The sequence below is a fragment of the Ischnura elegans genome, chromosome 7 (genome assembly GCF_921293095.1).
Source record: "Ischnura elegans chromosome 7, ioIscEleg1.1, whole genome shotgun sequence".
Taxonomy (NCBI): domain Eukaryota; kingdom Metazoa; phylum Arthropoda; class Insecta; order Odonata; family Coenagrionidae; genus Ischnura; species Ischnura elegans.
In genome coordinates, this window is record NC_060252.1 from 92,927,561 (window position 1) to 92,950,465 (window position 22,905).

General features: G+C 38.7%; 1 protein-coding gene across 1 annotated transcript in view; it reads right to left on the reverse strand.

The window, feature by feature from the left end:
• Positions 1–2,164, reverse strand: part of LOC124162248 (carbonic anhydrase-related protein 10) — a 653,815-nt gene extending 651,651 nt beyond the window's left edge. The window contains exon 1 of the mRNA XM_046538715.1: positions 695–2,164. Coding sequence (XP_046394671.1) covers positions 695–791 — 97 coding nt within the window. The 5' untranslated portion in view covers positions 792–2,164. The remainder of the gene's footprint in view (positions 1–694) is intronic.
• Between the last annotated feature and the right edge of the window lie 20,741 nt (positions 2,165–22,905).

Below are 22,905 nucleotides of genomic sequence, written 5' to 3' on the forward strand. Positions count from 1 at the left end.
GCAATGCTACTCACGGTCCACCACTTCCTTATTTTTCACTCTAATACGCAACGTTGCATAAGCTTTAATTTAATATCCACGATACTTAAGCATTTGCATTTAATGTTATTCAACGGTTGGATCACCTTGGTTGAGGTTGACGTGCATGAGAAATCAAAAAATATTTTCACCGTCACTGTCGAGTATGGAGCAACTGGAATTTTAGCGACTTAAGGTAGTATATACGAATTACAGTTCTATCTCCGTAATTCGGCCTTGTGGTAATACAATGCCAGTAATCTGGCGTGCAGGGCTGGCGACCTTCTTTCGGCTAAAATACTTTTGCAGGTTTTTAATAAATGATTTTTCAATACATATTACCTATTAATTATATTATTATGTATGTGCCTTGACTCACACCAATAGCAGTAGGTAGAGTTGATTTCACTATATGTATTTCATTGCAAAATTATACCTTAAAAAGTATACTGGGCATTGTGCTCGTTTCCTGTACGTAAACAATAATCCGTCTACGCCGCGACTACATATGTTACCGATATTACACTGTACTTATATTTTATCGTAATGGTGCTGAAATTTCCTCGTTAAAATTCCCAAAAAATAAAGCAGGATTATGAACAACTTAGCGGGTGTATCCATAGGGAGGGTTATGCACTTGGGAAGGCAAAGAGAGCTAACTCTTTCACTGACTCACCGATTGCTAGGAAGAGGACTCCGATGAGGGCTGAGAGCAGCAGAGGCGCCGACACCGCGGTCGCCGCCTCCCTGCCCCTCCTGATCCCAGCGGTCATCGTCGTAAGGTCTCCTCTACACGAAAGGGACCGCCAGAAATCCCAATAGGGGCGATGGGGGAAGCAACTGGATGATCCGCGCTGCACCTATCCTATACGGGACGGCAGCGCTCGGCTGATTACTCCTCAAATTAGCTCCAGGGCCGGCAGCGGGGAAGATCCCAGAAGTACGGCAATGACCAGATGGAAATTCTCGAAGACATCTCAGTTGGATGCAGAAGAATTATATTTTTGAATGGAAAGTATATCTTCGTCCAGGTTACGTATTCAGAAGGTTATGCCGAATTCATTCCAAAGTTTTCTCTAAAGTGGGAATTATTGATGATGAGGGTAAATTCACTTCACGCCATTACCATCAGTAAATATTGCCGATTCCAAGACGTTGCTGGGGAGCTATGCGGTGATAGGTACTCACAGTCAGCAGAAGGTATAACAGCAGCGGTCAACAGAGGGGGGAAAGTGCCCCGGGAAAGGAGGTAGAAGCCAGCACAACTTGGGAGAATTTTCTGTGACAATGGTGTCTGACCATCTATATTTTCAGCTCCAGCTCTTCCCTTCAAAATAGCTTACGGTGATGTGCCCTCAGTGTCCCAAAATCAGCTATTGCAGAGAAATATTCTACTAGTTGCTTCGTTTTTCTGGGAAGAGAACAACCGTCTTCACCGCCGACAATAAATATTAGCAGTGGACACCGGTTCTCAGAGGCTTCACACAACGTGGAGATCCTACCTTTGCAGAAGCTTCCCGGAGACGGAGCCAACCCTTTCACTATATCAGCAAATCCTGCTTATTGTCCAGGCCTTCAATGCCTAAATCTATCGCTGGGTTCCTATTATTGAAGATGCTTCCGGGGACAGGAGTGGTAAACTCACTTCCACCTGCATTCCATATGATGGCCACCCCTCTAAATTTACCGAAAACGTATTGTTGATGACGGCTCTACAGCTACTGATGAGGACCCACCCCAAGAAGATCTAGAGGGGAAGAGGATTAAACCGCCACACTACGTCCAGCCCGGACGCCTGGCGTGAGTAGGCAAGGTTGAAGCAGTGTCCGAAGTTACCGGGAAGGACTCACTCGGGGATGTGTTAACAGGGAAGCTGACGGAGCCTCCACACCGGCGCCCAGCCACTTCGCGGGAGAGGGCAATGCTGCTCCCCGGGGCAAGGCGGTGTCTTCGTCGGCGGCACAGGTCCCGTCCCACCGAGTGCACGAGCGCCGGCGCCCCCGGGTGGCGCGTGTCACTCGACGCGAGGCTGTGTTCGGGGCAGCGCACGGCCGTGCGTCCGTCGTCTCGGCGTGGCCACGAGGCTCTCCCTGCCGGGCCGCCAACGTGCCTTCGCCGGAAAGCAGCCGGAGGAGGCGGAGGAGAGAGGAGGGGACGGACCGCGGTGGCGCCCCCGCCGTTCGGTACGGCGCTCACAGGCGCCACCCCTCGACGCCTCCCCTCCCCACACCCGGCGCCCACCCCGGCGCCGCCGACCACCCCACCAGGGCGCCCGGGATCGATGTGGCCCGCGGCGGGAGCATTCCCATTGGCCGCGGAGGGCGTGGAGTGAAACTCCGCGGACCAATGGGACGGAGTGGAGATTCTCCGGACGCTGTATATATAATGCGTGCGCTGTGTGGAGGCGGAGGCAGACGGCGCTTGCGGAGCGAATGTTCGGAGAAGGAGGGAAGCTTCCGGGAGGGAGAAAAATCGTGGACCGAGAGGGGCGATGAGGGGAAGGGAAGCTTGAGATGTGAGGACGGGTATGAGATGAGATGGAGGCCGTGGTGGAACAGGAAAGGGCCCTGGGAGGGGTCAGGATCTTCTTGAGATGAGGATAGCCGGAGGAAGGAGGGAAGTTCTTAAGGAGAATGACGGCAGTGGATGGATAGGAAGAGAGACCAAAAAGAGTAGGACGAGAAGGGTGGTACAAAAGAAAAGGAAGAGGTGAAATTAATACCGACGGCCAAGATTAAGCATCTCAGGGCATTAAGGCGGTCCATTTCTTGATAAAAATCCATCGGCGACCGGCTGATGGATTTTATCAAGGGATAAAAAGACCACTTAAGTTGTTTCATGGACACAGCTAAGTCTTTTTGAGGCCTTGAGTATTACTGCATCCTAATGCACTCGGTTTTTGAAACCTTACGTCGGTTTGGAAAGGTGAGGATAAACCTCACCCCGGGCTAAAAACACTAAAGAATGAATTTCGCATAATCAGGTCAGGGAGCCTTTATTTTATCAAGCGATAAAAATAACACCTTAGTGTTTCACGGACGCAACTAAGCCTTTTCGAGGCCTTGGATTTAACTGCACCCTTTACTCTCTTAATTATTCTAACCCAAGGTCAGTCTGGAAAGGTGAGGGTAAAAACCTCACCCCGGACTAAGATGCTGAAGAAATAATCGCACACATTCAGCGCAGGGAGCCTTTTCCTTTACCTAAGCCAACTCGCGCCTCGACTATTACTGCGAGGGACCGGAGAAATTACCTGGGCTTTGAACCCGAGCCAAGCACTCTATTACTGCTAACCCAGCGACTTAAAATTGGTATAATATTCGGAAAATATCACGGGCAATTAAGTTCATTGGAAATAAATAGAATGTATAGAGTGAGAGATGGGGTTAATGCGTTTGAGATCAGAGGATAACAGTAGACCCTCGCCTTACGATATTAACCCGTTGTGGGGGACTGATCTTAAAGCGATTTCCATCTTACGTTGAATATGCAATATCTTCGGACGCGGAATCAGTTTTAAGAGCATCAGCTCATGTAAATTAATATTTTTCTCGTACATAAATGGTGTAGAGTTATATAATTGAAGGGGTGATAAGCCAAGGGGTACAAGTGATTTTCTGTCTAAACAGATTTAAGTACAGAATTTATGTAAGAATATGCAAGAATTTGGTGGATATTTTAAACGAGTGAGTGTCCTTATGTGCTGACACCGAATGGAAAATAAAATTTACAACTGATTATCATCTAGTTGACCAAGTTTGTTTTCTTTATCTGATTTCTGTACCGAACTCTGTTTAGAAAAATAATCATTTATACCTCTAAGTTTCTCATCCTCTCGATTGATCACATATTTCGCAAAAAGGAAATAAAGTTGGCTACACTCTAAATTATAAAAAGCTAAAGAAAATCCAAGGGGTACAAATGATTTTCTTACTAAACAGAGTTGGGTACAGAATTGAAGGAAGGAATATATAAACACTTGGTGGTCACGGGATACGAGTGAAACTCTGTTCTGTACTGACATCCAGTAGACAATCAAATGTAATACTAAATATCTAGTTGATCAAGTTTGCTTTTATTACCTAATTTTTGTACCGAATTCTGTTTAGAAAAGTTATCATTTGTGCCCCTAAGCTTCTTACCCCCTTGATTGATCATATATTGCGCAACAAGAAAATAAAGTTGACGAAACTCTAAATTAGAAAAATCTCGCTTAAAATCACTTTAGGTCCTATGCCGAATCCATTGTAAATTGAATACACCGTAAAGCGAAAGTCCATTGTAATGTGCTGGAATAGGAGAGGGCCTAGGAGAGAGTAATATCATATTGTGACGGGGCAAGGGCAGACCTATCAAGGGTTACTAGCGAAGGAAAAATGTCGGTCAAAATTGATTTTTCGATCGATAAATCATTAATCAAAATGTAAAGCTTGACTTTTCAACAAAAATATAAAAGATCGGTTAATCGAAAAATTCCACAGTTCTTTTAGGTAAGAAAGACAGTTTGTACAAAAAATTTATATAATTCATTCGAAAAACACACAAAATACACCTTTGAGTGGTAGAAAAAATCTACTTAAAATACGTGCTTCAAAATTTTTGTAGTAAAAGTTTACAATTGAATGCAAATAGAAGTTCTAGGATCACCGCTTGCATCCATTTGGCCTCACTAAAATTTTTATAAAAGATCGACTAATTGATATGATTTCTTAATGATCATGGGCGTGCTTTAATAATTTTACCAGCCTGAAAGAGCAATCTTTAACATAGTACGGATGACGTGATCATAGGTAGTAATGCTGCTGGGGTCAAACGGAATGTTCAAAATCGAACTTTAAAAATCGAGTTTGATAAAACCTCAATGATCATGGCTCTATCTCCAATTCCTCGATCTTTGAATAACAAACTCGATTTTATATTTTTTTAACCGATTTTTCGATGACTAGGCAGTATCTTCTAGTGACAAGGATACCTACCGATTCGATCGATGGATTTTTCTTCCTCATAGGAAAATCCACTAGGATTGGTAGAAAATTAATTGCTTGGTTTCGCTGATAGTAGGACCCGCCCGCCTTGTGACGGTGCGGGATTCCTCGTCCCCTCCCTTCCTTCCCTATCCTCTCCCTGGAGGTGTCGTCGGGCTCTCATCGCGGCGATGCCTCCTCATCCTTTTTCCTTCCTCTGTCCTACCACTCTCGAGTAGCTCGGGCGTATAAGTCTCAGACTTGGTTCCCGGCTCTCGAGAGCGTATCCTTTGCGGGGCCCGTCCTGGGATCCCCGAACCCTCTGGTGACAAGGATATAGGGAGAAGGGAGAGAGGGAAGTTATTAAGGAGCGTGAAGGGGTAGATGTAAAAATAAATGGGAAGAGAGAAGGGGACTAGAAGATAAAAGGGACTGGAGAGGAAGAGTGGTGATAAAGAAAAGGATCGGGTGAAATTAATACGGACGGCCAGGATTAAACATCTGAGGAAATCCCGACGTTGCGTTGCAGAATAAAATCTATAGGCAATCACCTGATGCCGATTCAGAAAGACAATCAAGATGGGTCAGCGGCATAGCTGGACCTCCAGGAGTTCTTAAGTGGACTTGGGTTTGGAAGATATACCTACAGACAATAAGGACGATTAATTTATGCCAAAAAAGCGAGAACTGTGGAGAATAAATATAGGATTAAAATATGTCCTCGCTGTAAATTCCACAAGAAAATTATCCCTGAGTGGACTAATAATATAATAATAATAATAATAACTGTTTATTACTCCAAAAAATAAAAGTACAGAATAGAATTAATTACATAAAACGGAGTAACTGTAGGTAGCCATTAAGGACAACCTGTTTTTTGGCTACCATCATTTGCATAGGGTCATGCTGACATATAAACATTTGAATTGAAGCAAGCACAACATTTGAATTGAAGAAAGCACAACATTTGAATTAAAAAAGGACGTACATATATTACATCATAGAAACAAATCCTCCACACTTTGCATTCTAAACAGCCAAGACTGAATATTTTTCATAATTACGTTATTATTTTTTGCTTTCAGACATGATACGGGTAATAAGTTGTACACTTTTGGCCCTATAAACAAGAAACAACGTTTATACATCGTAAGGTTAGTCCTAGGTAAAGTAATACGTGATCTTCGTAGGTCTTCGTAGGTAGGAATAGAAGTCCTTCACACATTACACAATCACATCTTAAATTTACATTCTCAAAGAAATAGTACATATATCCATAAAGCTATTGATTTACAACGCAATGGTGCAAAGTATTTAGAGATATGGAATAACAGTTTGGGGAATGGCTTCTGATATTCAGCTAAAATCAATAATCAGGAAAAAATGGAGAATGTTTCAATCGGTAAAGATAGCGGTACATTTGGCGCTAATTCCGAATGTAAACCTTTAAGAAGAAAATATAAAGTTTTGACTGCTGACTAATTGAGGAAATGGTTAATTATAACGGAAAATCATAATGAAAATGAGTAAAAAATCCTTGCAAAAACAAACACACGATGTCAAAAAGAAACCCCTGTATTGGTAAAATTTTAATTTTTAACATTAAAAACTGTTGAAATTGAGCCATTTTAGACTTTCAAAGGTACAATAATATTGAAGTGATAAAAATTAAAGCATATTGATAAAATTTTAGGGGTCATGACCACTGTGACCCCCAGGAGATCCGCCCATCATAGCAATTGGGTCGTTCGTTTAGACCCGAAAACGCAATTTAATGAAATAATTCGGTAGATGGACGAGAATGGTAAGTCATAACGAAAAAATAAGATTTCCTCACTCACACATTGTCAGCCAATTCCTCAGAACTGGAAGATGAAAAATGTAAAAGTTGCCACCCAACTTTCACGAGTTATTGACGCCATTAAAGTTCTGTTTCATTGAGTCGTTCAGGGAAACCTTATCCTTGACATAAAGAATCGTTCATCAGAGTATTCATGATGACAAACTACGTGAGACGGATGCGTGAGGCTGAGAAGTAGCGGAAATTCGGTGAGTCGCTCGGCAAGAGTCTGTGACGTCATTAACATTTCCCGTCGATTTTTTCTCAAAGAATAGCTCGAGAAGTAAGCGATGGATCGAAAAAAGGATAATATGGGTTTATTTATTTTTCAATCTCTATCACAATCGATAACAATTTTTAAGAAAGGTGAAGAAATCCATTGCAGTCTGGTTTTGGAAGCGCTATTCCTCCAACGCCCGTTTAAAATTGTTAGGAAATATATTCATGGGACTATCAATAGTACGGGAGGTTGTTGCCCTTTTCCCGCAGTATTAACTGGATAATTTTGTCCCGGAATTTCATCCAGATTAAGTTCTCCACCTCGGGCGAAGTTTTGATAAACTGTGAGCTTAACGTCTTCAAGATTTTGGCTTAGTAGGTCGGATCATTGAACTGAAGGCGAATACCAATTGGCCACTCATTTCGTCGACTGCAATACTTACCTATGCTAATTTGGATAACATATAAAATTTATATAAAGTGCAAAATATATTCCTCAATTCCCAGTGAACCAAGGATGCCATTATTGAAACACCGACACGGTGAAATTAAGTATTTTGTAATCTTAATCCCAATGTTCCTTGCTAAATAATATGGAATTTAAGAATTTCAAGCTATAAGATTCCTATAATTTCATATTTATCTAACTAATAATTAAATCAGCACACATTTTGGCGACTTCATCGCTTTTACCAACCACTTGAACGCATAAGAAAACACAACGACTGCTTTCAAAGATATGACTGAAATATTTCAATTTTATGCACGAAAGTATTAACTATATACTACTCTTGTGAGAACTAATTATGAATATACTCATACTTGCTGCTTTGGAGAGTTGAAATATTCATTGTCGCTCAACCGATTAATTACGATGTAAGCGGGATGAGTGAAAATTTCTCTCCGACATGACAAATCTCTGTAAAAGTAGAAAGAAATGGAATATATTACTCGAATATTTAGCGCCTCCATGCAAACAAAGAAATCCAAAAAGAAAAATGGAGTGAAAGTTACTGCACCACCAATTGCAGAGGTTACCTTGAAAATAAAAATTTTAAAGGTAGTTATTCATAAAATATACTTAATTATTCAATATGACAACTTATTGAGCCATAAAAATGATTTTATAGGCACACTTAAATTTTACATGACAATTTTACACTTCGCAGCAGTAGTTCAGCTCGTCCCAATTATAGGTGAACAACGGTGGCGTACTTATGTATGCTTAAACGTGAGTTTTAGTTGATAAAAAATTTTTATTCTTTATTGCTGAAAATATATAATTCACCAGAAAACCAATACGTGGATCTTAAGTATGCAAGTGACATACCTGCTAAAAATAACTTTCACTCATGCAAATGAGCATTGTGGAAGAAAACTATATTTTATAGTACACCTAATGCATTTCAATGATTGACCAATACCTCAATGCTTATTGCAACTTCAGTAACACCGAACTACGGAAAATGCATCGTTTGGAAGCTTAATCCTCCTAATGAGTGTGATTGAACTGCTATGCAACTATTAAGTGCATGAAGTACCTTTTGCAATGCTGTTGCCCATTGCTTTCTCATGTATTTTTAGATTAAATGAAGATGAAAGACTTATAAATACAAAGTTACAAGTATGGAGTAGTTAAGCCTGAGTAACTGAGGCCATGAGCTGTGAATCTCTCTGCAATAAAATATAACGCAGAGATGGTTGGAGAACCCATTCTTAAAGGGGCAACAGATATCCCCTTCAACTCTTCAAGCAAAATGTGGGCGACCATTGGTAAAAAATAATGCCAAGAAATGAAAATAAACCTGCGTGGCCAACTGCTTTTTATTACACCCTCTGAAAATAATAATAAAAACCGATTTTTTACAAGATTTTTTACTCCACCAAAACATTCTTTAAGCGCATTGGCGGCAAAAGATTAATGATAGAAAATTCTCGAAACAGCTTTCAAAAGTTATTGAATAAATGAATTGTAATATTAATTTATTAATTAATTAAAGACTAACCTATTTACTACGGAAATCATTTATTTTTGGTAACATAAGCGGAAGGCATATATAAAAACGACTCATTTCAGAGAAACTTTATGAGGCCCCGGAAAGCACCTACAGAGTATTTCTGTGCTTAGTCCGATTCATTTTCAACTCAACGATTTTAATAGTCGAATTAATAATTCCAATCCATTGAAACATCTTTTATTGAGTTCATCTCTACAGGCGATATTTTAGGAGTAGGAGACTGCGCGCTTTTTCCGGCGTTAATTCAAGTAAATGGGTGGTAATGTAGTTAAAGTTTCTACCTGAATGAACTGATCTTTATTATGGCACGGGGATGGCAGATGGCAAGTAGAAGAGACTTCATCATTTCTTTTGAGGGATAATCAAAAATGTTGTCAAAGATAGCAAAAATTGTGCTAATACTAGCCATTATTAAGGATTTCTGAAACCAAACCATTCACTATCTGTAATTAAATTATGCAGTTCTTGAGCCTTTGATAACAAATAACTCTTAATTTCCAACTGCCAATGCATAATACCCTTTCAGATCAAGTGTCCATTAAAACAATTCTTTGTTTCAATTCATTGTGATATGATGCGAAAAGCATTCTCGCAAATTATTTCGAGTCTACAATATGCGGTGGCATGTTCTCGACAGAAATGTGTTTGGTCCATATATTAGCGGTTTGATAACCACGGAAGCTCATTGCAGGAATCTCTTCCACCGTATCAGCTGCTGGCTATAGGTGTTTTTTTTACATGTATTACTTTAGTACTCTTGGCATAAAAAACTGTGATAACATGCTATAATTTCTTATTTCGAAAGTAAGCAACCCAAATTCAATCAGGTTGGTTCTTCTAATGTATACTTTTAAATCCATCTCAGTTAGACAGTTGACGACTTTTATTACCAACTTTCAAACAAAGTCGGTGACCTATTTCCGAAGGCTTAACGAAAGATTTTTTTCTTTTCCTTTCGCCAAATAAAATATATAAATACTCACTGTATATTCTAAGTTCCAAAGAATGCGTTGTTCCATTTTTGGACGATATTTTATCATATTATCCAGCTGGTTTCCTCAGTGAGGCAAAAATAGCTAAATATCGTCCATAGGAAAAGGAACTTTGCAGTGCAAAGCTGCTTTTAAGCTGAACATATTCTTTTTGGGAAATGGGATTACGACAAACTTCTTTGATAGAAGGCAGCATTTCTTTTGGGTTTCCTTCCGCGTTTATCCATTTTACTAGAAAATATTTCGCCAACGTTCCAGTTGGCTCTCTATGGTCCACTGAAGTGTCACACGACTGGAAAGTTGGCGAAATATTGTCCAGTAAAATAGTTAAATGCGTAAAAAAAACCCTGAATAATCGCTGTCCACCATCATAATCTCCACGGAAGCCTACTTGGGAACTTCTTTTATTTTGCCAAATAATTCTGCTTATTCTCGTTCCTTCCAGCTAATTCAATGTCTTTACTTCCAATATTGAGCATTTTTCGCCCTTAAACACCGCCTGAACACATTCATTCTTCTCCAGTACCATTGTAAAATCATTTTCACCCAATTAATTTCTCATTTTCTTTCGCCGACTTAATGTGTCTCCGGTGAATCTACAGGCCCACAGCGTTGATCACAAACTCCTCTCCAAAATATTTCACATTTTAGTAATATGGAGGAGGATACGTTCTTGACTCCCAACTTGCTTCAAAATTCCCTCACCCATTGCGAGCAAATAATTTTCTACACAATCAATCAGCCCAATTATACAGCAGTAGTTCTCTTACTTACGTCACAGTGATTACAATTTTTTTTCAATAAATATGTCATAAAAAACGAGTACTATGATTTAAAATTTTAAGAGCTCGAAGAATTAGATGGCAGAAAAGTGGGACCCCAACCTCGCGGAGAAGTTTACAGCCTCAAGTTAAGGTGTTCGTACATGCTCACCAATTACCTCTTCTCGTTTCCAATCACTTACACTGTCAAGGCAAATGATTGACCACAAGCTAGGTCAATACTGGACTGTTAGACAAAATTTTTCGAACGAGGTAATTAAATGTTTAGTATAAATTTAAAAAAAAACAAATTATATATTTAATGATCCTTTTAGCAGAAAATGGGTTCAATACGAATAATTCTACAAAATTTCTTTCAAAAACCTATTGATTCATTTTTCAATTCCTAATTATTAACCATGTCATTATATTATTCTAATGTATCAAAAATTCATAGATAATATCACGATCTGCAATCAGGTGAATGTCACATTTTCGTGATTTGAGTTGACAAATTGATATTTATTTATAATGGAAAAATCTTTTCAGCAGAAATACAAATATAATAGAAAATATTCGTTTACTCTAGGGAAATTGTGGAGAGTTCCCAACGGCTCGCCCTATCTTAGAATTTTAGTGCCTAAGTTTTAACTTCAAATAAATGCTGTGTTAAATTTACATGCACCAAGAAATTTATATCCAAGCATGAAAAATTTCTTCTTATTCCCCATAGTTACAAAACAAGAATGTTTGAAGGAGCGGAACATAGGCGCCCCTATGTTAGGATTTCCAAACAGAAAATATAGCATTTTAGACTTTAGACACCAAGTGCAGTAAATAAATACATAAATAAAATTAATGATGGAATTATAAAATGGAATAGGAACCACCAATTTTAATTCTCTTATAGAGAACAAATTTTCCTGTTGGGAAAGAATAAATTTTCAATAAAAATCCTATTTATCGTCAGGGTAGGGAAATATTGCATTAATATATAGTCTGCGTAACATAAAATATAATAATTGCGTCTTTTGGTCATCCTTGCTGACAGCGAATATAAGATTTAAGAATGCGCAAAACTCCTAGTTGCCGAGGATATTAAAATAATTTTCAATGCAGTTCGTTGAAAATAATGATAAATAATAATGTGGATGCAGTGATAAGAGGAAAAATGAGATAAAGTGCAGCAGAGAGTGAGGAATTTTTGATTAATTGGATGCGCCAAGAAGTACTGCAGGAAAAAAAGCGGAAAATTCAGTGACTGTGAGGATGTCCCGGTCGACCCAAAGGCTGGCTGCCATAATTAATTCAAGCCAAATAATGACAACGGACCTTAATGATCCGGCTACAAAATTAAAAAAGAGGACCCCGTTTAGCTTCGCAAGGTCTCCTCGGCTTTTGACGAGTCGTCGAGGTGAGGTCTATCCAAGTCTTTTGGTCACCCTTGCAGACAGCGAATCGGAGTTGTAATTTTCGAGGGACTAATTGCTTCGCCACTAAAGGCAGGTTCCTGAAAGCAGCGGGAACATGATTGTGACGGGCAGGAATGGACACTGGTCTTTAATTTACGTTCCTATCCCACTGTAATCTAAAAAAAGTAGGGTAACACACATGTCTCCAAAAAAAACAAATAATTTAAATGGTTAACGATGTAGTGAACTTTTTCGCCACAAAACAAAAATTTGTTATGCTTAGTTAAAAATTAAATTAGATTTTTATGATTCATGCATACGTATAAAAATCAGGTTATAGGCATATCTTCTTACTCCACAATTCTGGAAAAATATAAATCTCTACAATCACGGGTGCGACTCATCAGCAAACTTAAAATTTGGCCAGCTGTAATGGCGTGGCCCGCAAGACACATTTAAACATGCAACAGCTACCAAGTAAAAATTAAAGTTCAACCCGTAATAAATAAGTAATGGAATAAAAATGAATAGGAATAGTTATGTGAATTAAAAATATTTCTTAATCTATCAGGATATTAAATCACATCCAACGAGGTCAGTTCATAAAAGTATCTCAAATATCGCATTAAAATCATATTTGGAGAAAACTAAAGCCAAAAGTTTATGAGAGCAATGCTTTAACTTTGGTCTACGTTTTTCGTTTATCTTTAAGACAATGGATTCACGCAATTTTTTACGCAATTTCAACGTTTATTTACAGCTTAAATTCATGCTAATAGGTTAAGTGAAGAAAAAAGGTTGAAGGAAATTGATTGCAGAGACAGACATAGTGCAAGATAAAAAGCATACGCATTATGTTATAGGAAGATATATGTTATGAAGGAGCACATCATATTTTAAAATACAGAATCGTGATTTCTCTTTTGCCGTAGTCTTTCGTGGTCCAGTTAAAAGAAAATAACTAACCAAACAGCGTGAGCTCCATCTCCAACCTGTTGGAATATTTGTCTCAATAGCAGGGTGCTTCGTGCTTTTTCGATTCATACTTCCGTAAAATAGGTCCAGTTTACAAAACTCATTACAATAAACTAGAGTGCTGTGATTCATTGTGCGGAAATATAGACAGCTACGAAGGTGGACGAGATAAGAGTCGAGGCGTTCAAGATGTGGGTATGGAAAAGAATGGAGAAGGTGAACTGGACGGAGAGGATAAGGAACGACGAAGCGCTGGACATGGTGGGTGAGGAGAGGCAGCTTCTAAATGTGATACGGAGGAAACAGAAGGCATGGATGGAGCGAGTGCTGAGCGGGGAGCGGATGTTGGAAGCAGTGTTAGAGGATAAATGTTGGGTAAACGAGAGAGAATGGAAGATAGCAAGAATTTTTTTAGATAGATTTGATGAAAAGGAGTTATCCTTGCCGTGAATTGAAGAGGCAAGTCTCTGCGGAGAGGGGATACTGTTAGAATGCTTGATAAATACCTCCTCCATGTAAACCTAATCTCCATAAAAAAATAATCGGTACATTACCTGAACAATAATTACTATGAACATGAAATGAATACATGAGCTGTATTTTTTCTCCTATGGAATAATAAACAGAGCGATATTTATTTTTGATGGTCTACAACAGAACATCTGTTAGAAAATTTTTTATGACTATTCCCATTATTTTTCAAAGGATATTTTAAAAATCTAAAAAGAAGAAAAATATTTTTACGCCCATTACTTCATGTGTAACTCAAAGTAAAGAGGCATGCAAATTGGCCAATTTACTGAATTTCTAATTATGAGATCCCTCAGGGATCACAAAACGATTCCTGATCTGCCATGCTTGAGCTAGCAGAACAACACCTTCTATATGGAATTTCACTGTAAAGTCATGACAAAAATTTCCCACATCGACTTCGCAGATGAATGGAAAATACCCATTATTATTTTTCCACCCATTAGAGATCATCTGGTTCATCATTCAGTTCACCAGACACCAACTGGTCAACGAAAGGTTAGTATGGAGAAATGGTAACGGCTGGATTCGTTCATTGTGGTATTTTCATTCTGTAATTATCGTTCAGCAATACACACGATATCCAGCGCTTCTCTTGGATTTGTTTGGAAAGAGGAGAGGAATGGAATTGAATTTGGAATTTCCGTGAAATGGATTCCCATGCGGTATTGCTTTATTAATATTAGCATGAATTTGACCAGACTCTGCACTTCATTTCCGGAACATAATCCTCTGATAAAACCATGGCCTCATAACCTCGGGATAATGAACCTCACGAAATGATCATTGACAACGCCGAATGAACAGTATGACGCAATATTGATTGATTATTCTTCTTGCTTGCCATATGTGAAAATCGATTAATCAGCCTCAAAACATTTTGGTGGGTTTGAAGGAAGGATTAAAGCATATGGAAAAAGCTTCATTGAGACCATTATTGATTTATTTTTCTGCTTGAACGTAGTATATGAAAATTGGTTAATTACCCTCAAAATGTTTGGTGAGCTTGAAGCATGGAATGAAATGTATGGGAGAAGATTGGGTAAACCCTAGAGAAAAGGGTCATTGGACACTGAAATCCAATATTCTTCTGAATTTTCTCCATGAAATTAATTATTTCCACCTTTTCTCCATAACATAGGGCAGCTTAGTTTAGGAGAACGGCAAATCTCTCCGAGAACCAATTATGCGAATCCAATGATCGCAACAATTGATAAAAACTTCCCTCTCCGCTGAAATATGATCAAAAATTACCCCACAGATTGGTTATTCAGTTCATCAGATGATCGAAGAAAAAGTGTGCCATAAGTTTACACTCAACTCGAAGCAAATATTAAAAAGACTCCTAAAACCCCTATAGTCGTGTTTTGTTTAAAACTTAGCATATATCACGGTGTCTCTTTATTTCAAACTGATTTCGCTTATTTTTAATAACATCCTCAGTGCAATTGTACAAATAAATGTGTTCATCAAATAGCATGTTAAATACAGCATTACAAAATGTATTCGTGAGCTAAGTTAATCCTCACTAGGACTGTTTCTGTTAATTATTCTATCTTTTTACTCATAAATATTTATTTGAATAAGATGATTATTTTATTCTAGCACTAAAAATCCATTGTTGCGTAAGATCAAGTTAGGTTTTAGGCACCATCTGTCCGGTTTTTTTGTTGTAGTGATTACAATTTGAATCAATAGTAAAAATTAATATAAATCTCTACATGCCTTCATTATTCTCATGCGCTGGCATACAACGCAAAAGAAGTACCGAGTAACGTTTAGAAATTATCTAAGAGGCCGCCGCGAATCTTTATAATATATAAATTAATTTAATATACTTTTTTAATCGTAAGACGTCGCACTCGGACTAGTTTATATTTAGTTTATTTTTTAAACATCAAAAGAGATCTGCTTAGTTGAGTGCGGGAAAAGTAAAGATGAGTGTTTAGGTTTAAACAATGTTTAATGCTTCATTGTTGCATTCGAATAAACAATGATTAAAACGATATGTGACACGACCCAATGGAGCTTCGGCAGAATTTCGTACAAATGTTTTAAGTCCAGCGTTCTACTTTTTTGCGGTGATAGTAGTTTTATTACGGCATTTACTTATTAGCTAGGTCAATAAAATAGTTCTACGGAAATACACCGCAAAGAAAACAACGACCATATTCATAATACTTAATATCTTGCTAAGTAGCTAGTATCAACATGCGAGTGGATGGCTGCTAATGGCATTACACCTAACAATCGTACTCGCGGACCCATCACTACCTAAATTCGGTGACTCATAGGCCTTCAAATCGTGCAATGTAATTAACTATTTATAAGTCATGGTCTCCCCAATCTAGATATCCCAAGACGTGTCAACGCTGTATGGCTTGAATATATGACCATGGCACTTCGACGGATTTTTTGCGGAAATAGATTATGACGTCATATAGTTTTTGAGAGTCAAATACAAGAAGGAAAAATCTTGCTACTTTCATTCTAATAAATGCTACTTCCAAAACAGAAAAACAAGAGAAAAAAATTGTTTCGACGAAACCTCCACGTATTTAGCAATAGAGGATTCACCAATGTGGCCCCTCGATGAGTGGACACCCATCACGCATTTAAATGTGTTAACTAAAGTCGCCATTTGCATCGCTGACGGCAGAGCATTCCGAATTTCACGAGAAAACAAGGTATTATAAGGGCTATTGACAGGAAGAAAGAAGGAGAAGTTGATGGAAAGGAGGAGGAGCGCCGAAGTGCTGAACATGGTGGGTGAGGAGAGGCAGCTTCTAGATGAGATTCGGAGGAGACCGAAGGTGTGAATGGAGCGAGTACTGAGCAGGGAGGGGATGTTGGAAACAGATCTAGAGGATAAAATGCTAGGTAAACAAGAGAGATGAAGGAAGATAATAGGATTTTTATAATGATATGGAGTAGCCCTTGTTGTTTATTGAAGAGGGAAGTCCATGAAGGAAGGGGAGACTGACAGAATATTTCTTAAATAATCCTTAAAAACCTAGCGTAATTGGTAGAATACTTAAATTATGACCGATATTTTTTATCCATGGCGATATGACTATTGGAATCAATCAAATTTTCACTATTATTTCTCGCAGTAGCAAATAATCATAACCATTGTTTGCACTCATCGTCGCACTGCGTACAGTTTTGAAAACCGAATAAATTGCGTCTTAACGTGCAATATGGATTTTGCTTCTACAAGACGGACTCTGGCCTGCACTACTAGCCCCCGTGTCAACGAACTTTCAACTAAACTCTATGCAGACTGTTCAGTCTCATCAATCAGCTGAGATGCGTACGGCCAGTGGCTCCCTTCCACGCACAACACGCCGGAAGGGGTTATTTTAGAACATGGGTGGGATGTTTTCAACTCATTCCCAACTCATGGGGTCTTACTTCTTGCCTCTTTTCGTCCTGTCCGCATGGCTTCGGGGGAGGATGTTAAGATCGGTGAAGAGGAAAGAGCGGCGCAGAAGAAGGATTATGAAAGTAAAAGAGGAGTTTCGAACGTCATAAGTTTTCTGTATTGAAGAAGTGGAAAGGAGGAGCCGAAGATGATCGTCAAATCACCCCCTGGATTCTAGTTAACGCGTTGTTATTCCATCGCACAAATTGAAAAAAGAATAATTTTTAACATAAATAAAGACCCCCATAAAAGTACAAATGTATTTTTTTTATTTTGGACATAAAACAGATAAGGGTTGGTGGGATGCACAATATTTTCGTGGGAAAGCGATACAAGTGAATCATTGATAGTTAGTTTCCATGATGCGTGTATTCCTTTGCCACAGAAATATTTTGTACTCCACCAACCATTATCTGCACTTATCTCTAAATTAATAGATATTGCTCTTGTACCCTTCAGTCTCTACGGTCCTCAAATATGCTGGATTAACGAGCGGAAATGTGAAAATTAGACGCAACATAAGGAATTCATTTTTTTCTTTCGAAGTTAGTAACTTTTCCAAGCACAGTTTAATCACAAATGTACAAGATTGATGAATTATTGTCAGGTTTTCAACCAGGATAACTCAGTCATATATGCCGACTTAACGAAGGACAATATGTCTCCCATTTTCAAGGCTTGTTACTCAATAAAAATTCACGAAATTTGACGTTCATTGTGTAACACGGCTTAAAAATGGTAGAAAAGTCGTCTTCCAAAACTTCGGCGTATGTGAGGTAGTTAAACTGGTTGAGAACCCGAGAAGAATTCATCATTACAATTCATCAGGAGAAATTAAAATCGTTTAATGTAAAAAAATATTTTATCTTGACACACTCCCATTTTACCAAGGGCAAACTTAAACGTTGCCAAAGACTTTGAAAAGAACCTTTTATCAGCACTGTGTTTGATGGACGAGGATCGTAGAATATCATACATAATAAAAGGAATTTAATTTTTTTCTTCCGAGGAAACCTACATTTCCACTTACCATCTTAACGTCATACCTACTAGATTTTACTAGGATGGTCCCCCATTTCACCAATGACAAACATTAGCTATTTCTTACGAACAAATATAAATTAAAAGAAAAAACAATTTTCCAGAGATTTAATTCTTTTTTCATGTTTATATTATCTCCTGCCAACACCCGTAACTACGAAGATTCTTCTGCCTTCTTGTGTGCCCTCAGGCCTTAGGAATTAAAACCATGAAACCATTATTTCTGTTAGACGATACTGTACCTATGGGCCACCAACCTCCCTCATCCTTGTTGCATAAGGAAAAGTAGTTCTTTTTTAATTCTTAGGTTTATCCAAGTAACTAAAAAATGTGGTGTATCACTTTGGGTAAGAAAGCTGTTGCAGACTGCACGGTTTTTATGATCGAGGAGGAAAGTGTGGAAGCGTAATTATAAGCAAAAGGACCTTCAATCAGACACTAAACACTTGAGTACTCTCACCACAGCCGTTCTTATTAGTAATGTCGTCTTTCCACAATGCATTCCTTCCAACGGATCAGTAGTCCGGGGGTCTGTGGACCACAGATATCTTCGAGAGCCTTGGAAAATATCCGCGTGCGTGGTACAATATGATAAAATGTGATGCTTAACAGGATATTATAGTGTCACTGTTTTCGAAAATTTGCTATGAATTTAATCACGAGAAAGGAGGTTATGAGAGGAAAACGATTTCATAAAGAAAGTATTTTGCACGCAGTCACGCGAGCCAGTTCAAATATCCACGAGGGTGAAATTGGTTATGCAAATATGCATCAGCCGGGGTTCAAACCGGAATCTGCCAATTTCTGATCAAGTATGCTTACGATTAACACCAACAAGCCACCATCTTCCATAGTGAATCTCAAACGGTGTGCCTGGTTAGCATATCTGGCCAGATATCGGGAGATCCTGGCTAAGCCAAATATTTTTCAATGTCGAATTTCACCCTTAGCGCAATGAGAGTGTTTAGAGGCGTGACTACATGCCTGCATGTGATATTGGTGACACTATTCCAAGAACACCTGACCAGCTGTTCTTTTCCCGTATCGAATACCTACAGCTACGCCGAAAGAAATCCAAATCAAGATATTAAGGATCAAAGATATTTTTCCTCCTGTCCCAAAGATGGAGGCTAAGTGAGTGAATCTCATTTGCCACCGATTAATCTCTCACGTAGATCTCTCGGTAACTTTTATATCCTTAATAAGTCGAAGTAAGTCTGATCTAGTGGGGTTCGCCCGCGACAAGAATATGGTGGTTTGGCTAGCTGGCGCGCCTTTGTCCAGACATTGCTAAGCCAGTAAATCCTGCAACCCTAATTGTTGGAAAAAAAACGTCATTAAATTAATCAATTCTGTATTTCAGCATCACCTCGTCTGATTCCACTAATATTGAAAATGTTTACAGGTTGTAAAACGTTTATCGCCGTCTCCTATACAGACATATCCTTTTCGATAAGAAGTACAGTAAACGAATGCATTTTACAAGTATCTTGTATGATGTTGGGCACGATGTGGTGGATGTTGTCGATATAAGTAAAATTGGACATTGCAATATTTCCGCTGAGTTTTATTTTGACACTACGCGTTTCGTTGCTACAAACAGCATTATTAAGTGCGTCATAAGTCATAAGAGTTCTTCCTTATATAGGCATAGGCAAGGGGGTGACGTCAAAACTCCATCCTCCACCTCACCCCCCCCCTTGTAACAATGAAACGCGTAGTGTAAAAATAAAAATCAGTGGAAATATTGCAATGCCCAATTTTACTTACATTTTACAAGGATATTCCAATAAAAATATATAGGTTGACTTAAGTAGGTTGACAGGTTGACAAGGGTAATTTGATACCCATCACGTGAATTGTTAATAATTCAAATCTACTCTCATTGCCAACGGAACGCATTGAATAATAATGCATTCTCTCTTTCTTCGCCCTCATTCTTTGAATCTCCACTCTCCATGATGCGAAGTGCGGTGCGGTTCGCATTTCGTTCTCCGAAGCCCAGGATGTCCCCCGGAGTCTCCAGCTGTTTTCCCCGGATGCGATTCCCGCAGTTTCACTGATTATGACGGCCCTTCATGCGGCCACGTGCGCCGGCGCGGAAACGCAACGCAACGTCGTCACATTTGAATAATGAGCGTATTCAAATCGATGCACACTCATTTGCTATTGTAATTTTCCGTGAATCGTAATCGTACCCTTTCACGAATCGATGCCGTTGGGAAGTCTGCTTTCTTTCCAACGATAACAACTCGACCCTCCACCACAAACCAACCGCTTAAAATCGCTAATAACTCGTTTCTTTTAATCTCCTCAGTTTGCATTCGACGAATAATTCGCCGGAGCCCACGCAACTCCGAGGTGATTCATTAACATACAGTATTACAGCTCGGAAGATAGGCTTTATTAACTCGTTTTAACCTGGATTAAGAGAGAAGGTTTAGTATTGACTTGAAATATTTAATTTCACTGATTCATCATCACCATTATCATCTGCAGCCCGATGTGGGCGTTATATTTCCCTATTACATGCCTACATTCAGTTCTCCTTCTTGCTTTCTCCCTCCATCTTGGAACCACTATTGCTTTCAAATTATCCTCCTAATCCCTTCGCCGTCTCTTCCGTGGCCTCCCTTTTCTGCTAAACCCTTTCATCATGATATAAAGAATTACCTTGGGCATTCTATCCTTGCCTATCCTTTCTACATGGCTCAACCACGCTAGCCGAAGTGACTTGGCAAATTTAACTATAGCATTCCCTTATTGTATTTCATTTATCTCCATGTTCATTCCAATTTCCCATCTCTTTCCTTCCCGTAGATCTTCTAATGATCTCTCTTTCAAATTTTCCAAGCGTTTCTACATACTGACTTAATAGTTTCCATATCCCAGCTTCATAAGTTACAACGGCTCTAATAAGAGTCTCATAGATCTTCAGAATATTATACCCTGATATTAGATTTGATTCAAGGAGGATTACATTGGAAGAATGTACTTTGTTACCTTCCACTGCCCTTCGGTTGATCTCAGTGGATATCTTTTTTGCGTAATTAAGTTTGACTTCAATCTAATGTCTGACAAATTTCAATGATTAGACACCAAAAAAATCCGGCTACACTAGAAAGTTCAAATTCAGTGTGACAATCATTATTATTAGCAAGGACGTGTGACTTAAAGGGACAATGTGTTAGAATGCATAAATTAGTTGATTCTATGAAAAATTATAACCATATGAAGCCTATTTATCATGCATATTTACAGAACACAAGTATAGGTATAACCTGAGTCATTTGAATTTCTTTGCATCTTCAAAAAAAATCATTGTAATGACCGATGGAAAAAAAACATTTCGCTCGATAGTTCCTCCTTCTATTACACCATTCCCAAATTAAAATATACCGGGCGAAGTTACTTTCGCGATTTGCCGAGCGTGCATAATGTACTTCTATTCATATCACTTTTAATTCCGTTTCATGAAGTTCCTTGCCAAAGTTCGATACAATTAAAAAGAGACACCAGCGTATAAAAGGGAGCCACTCAATCAGTCGCTGAATTGTTGTTTCTTCCTCTGATGATCTTTCAGAATTCACTGAAGACCGTAACATCCATACCTCGCTACATATTGAGGGATAGGTAACCAATACATATTAAATTTCTAGCGCTCTTCATGACTAACTGATTTCATGGATTCACTATGAAATCAGGCGTGTTAATTACCGATGCATACTACGGTTAACTACAGAGAGTACGACCAAGAGCTCACAGCTTGGAGAGTCGATAGGAATTGTTTCTTTTATGCAGTAGTGTGGCTTAGTCTAGTAATAATTACTGCGTCTCACCTCGAATACACCGTACTGTACAGAATAAAGCGATACGTCATAGAGAAATCTTACTCACGAACAGAATAAAATACTAATTAATTCCGCGTAGTTTGTTAAAACAGCTACGGACGTGGAGAGAGCGTTTTACAGGTTTTACACGAATTATAATTGGATGCAGTAGAGACAGGATTACTGCGTGCTGGGCTTTTATATACAGCTTGAATCACGTCATTTATCTTGCACATAGGACCTTGCACAAAAACCTTTCAGAGAGACACGGGTGATAACCTTAGATCCCCGTTCTATTTCCAGGTCCTACAGAAGCGATAAGATAAAACGGATATTTTACAAAACAGATAGGTATAGGAATTGATTTCATCCGCGGACAATAAAAATACTTAAATATATGTTAGACCGTACTCAAATAGCACTAATCACGCACACTATAATTTTTTAGAAGCAATAGAGATGAATGGCTGGTGTCCTAACCCCCGAGGTAACATGCCTGTTGAAGTAAGGTACTAGATAGGTATAAAGGTGTAGATTAATTAGGATTTTTCACTTTGTAGGATTAATTAGGATATTTGATGTTGTGTTAGTAACACAACATCAATAAATATGTACAAAGTTAAGAGCTCTGAGGATGATTTTACATAAATCGAAACGCTGGCTATAACTTGGTTTCAATTTGACCTAAACTCCAAGAAACATCATAAAAAAATAATTATAATATGCAATTCAACGAGATACTTTCCGTGATACGTAAAATTATCTGAATGCACGGGCGGTCAATCAATGTAGTTGGAGTTTCTGAAGGCCACGAATATAGTGGTGCCTGACATGGAAGGTATTTCATTCATTACTTGGAATTAATATGCACTGGGCATAC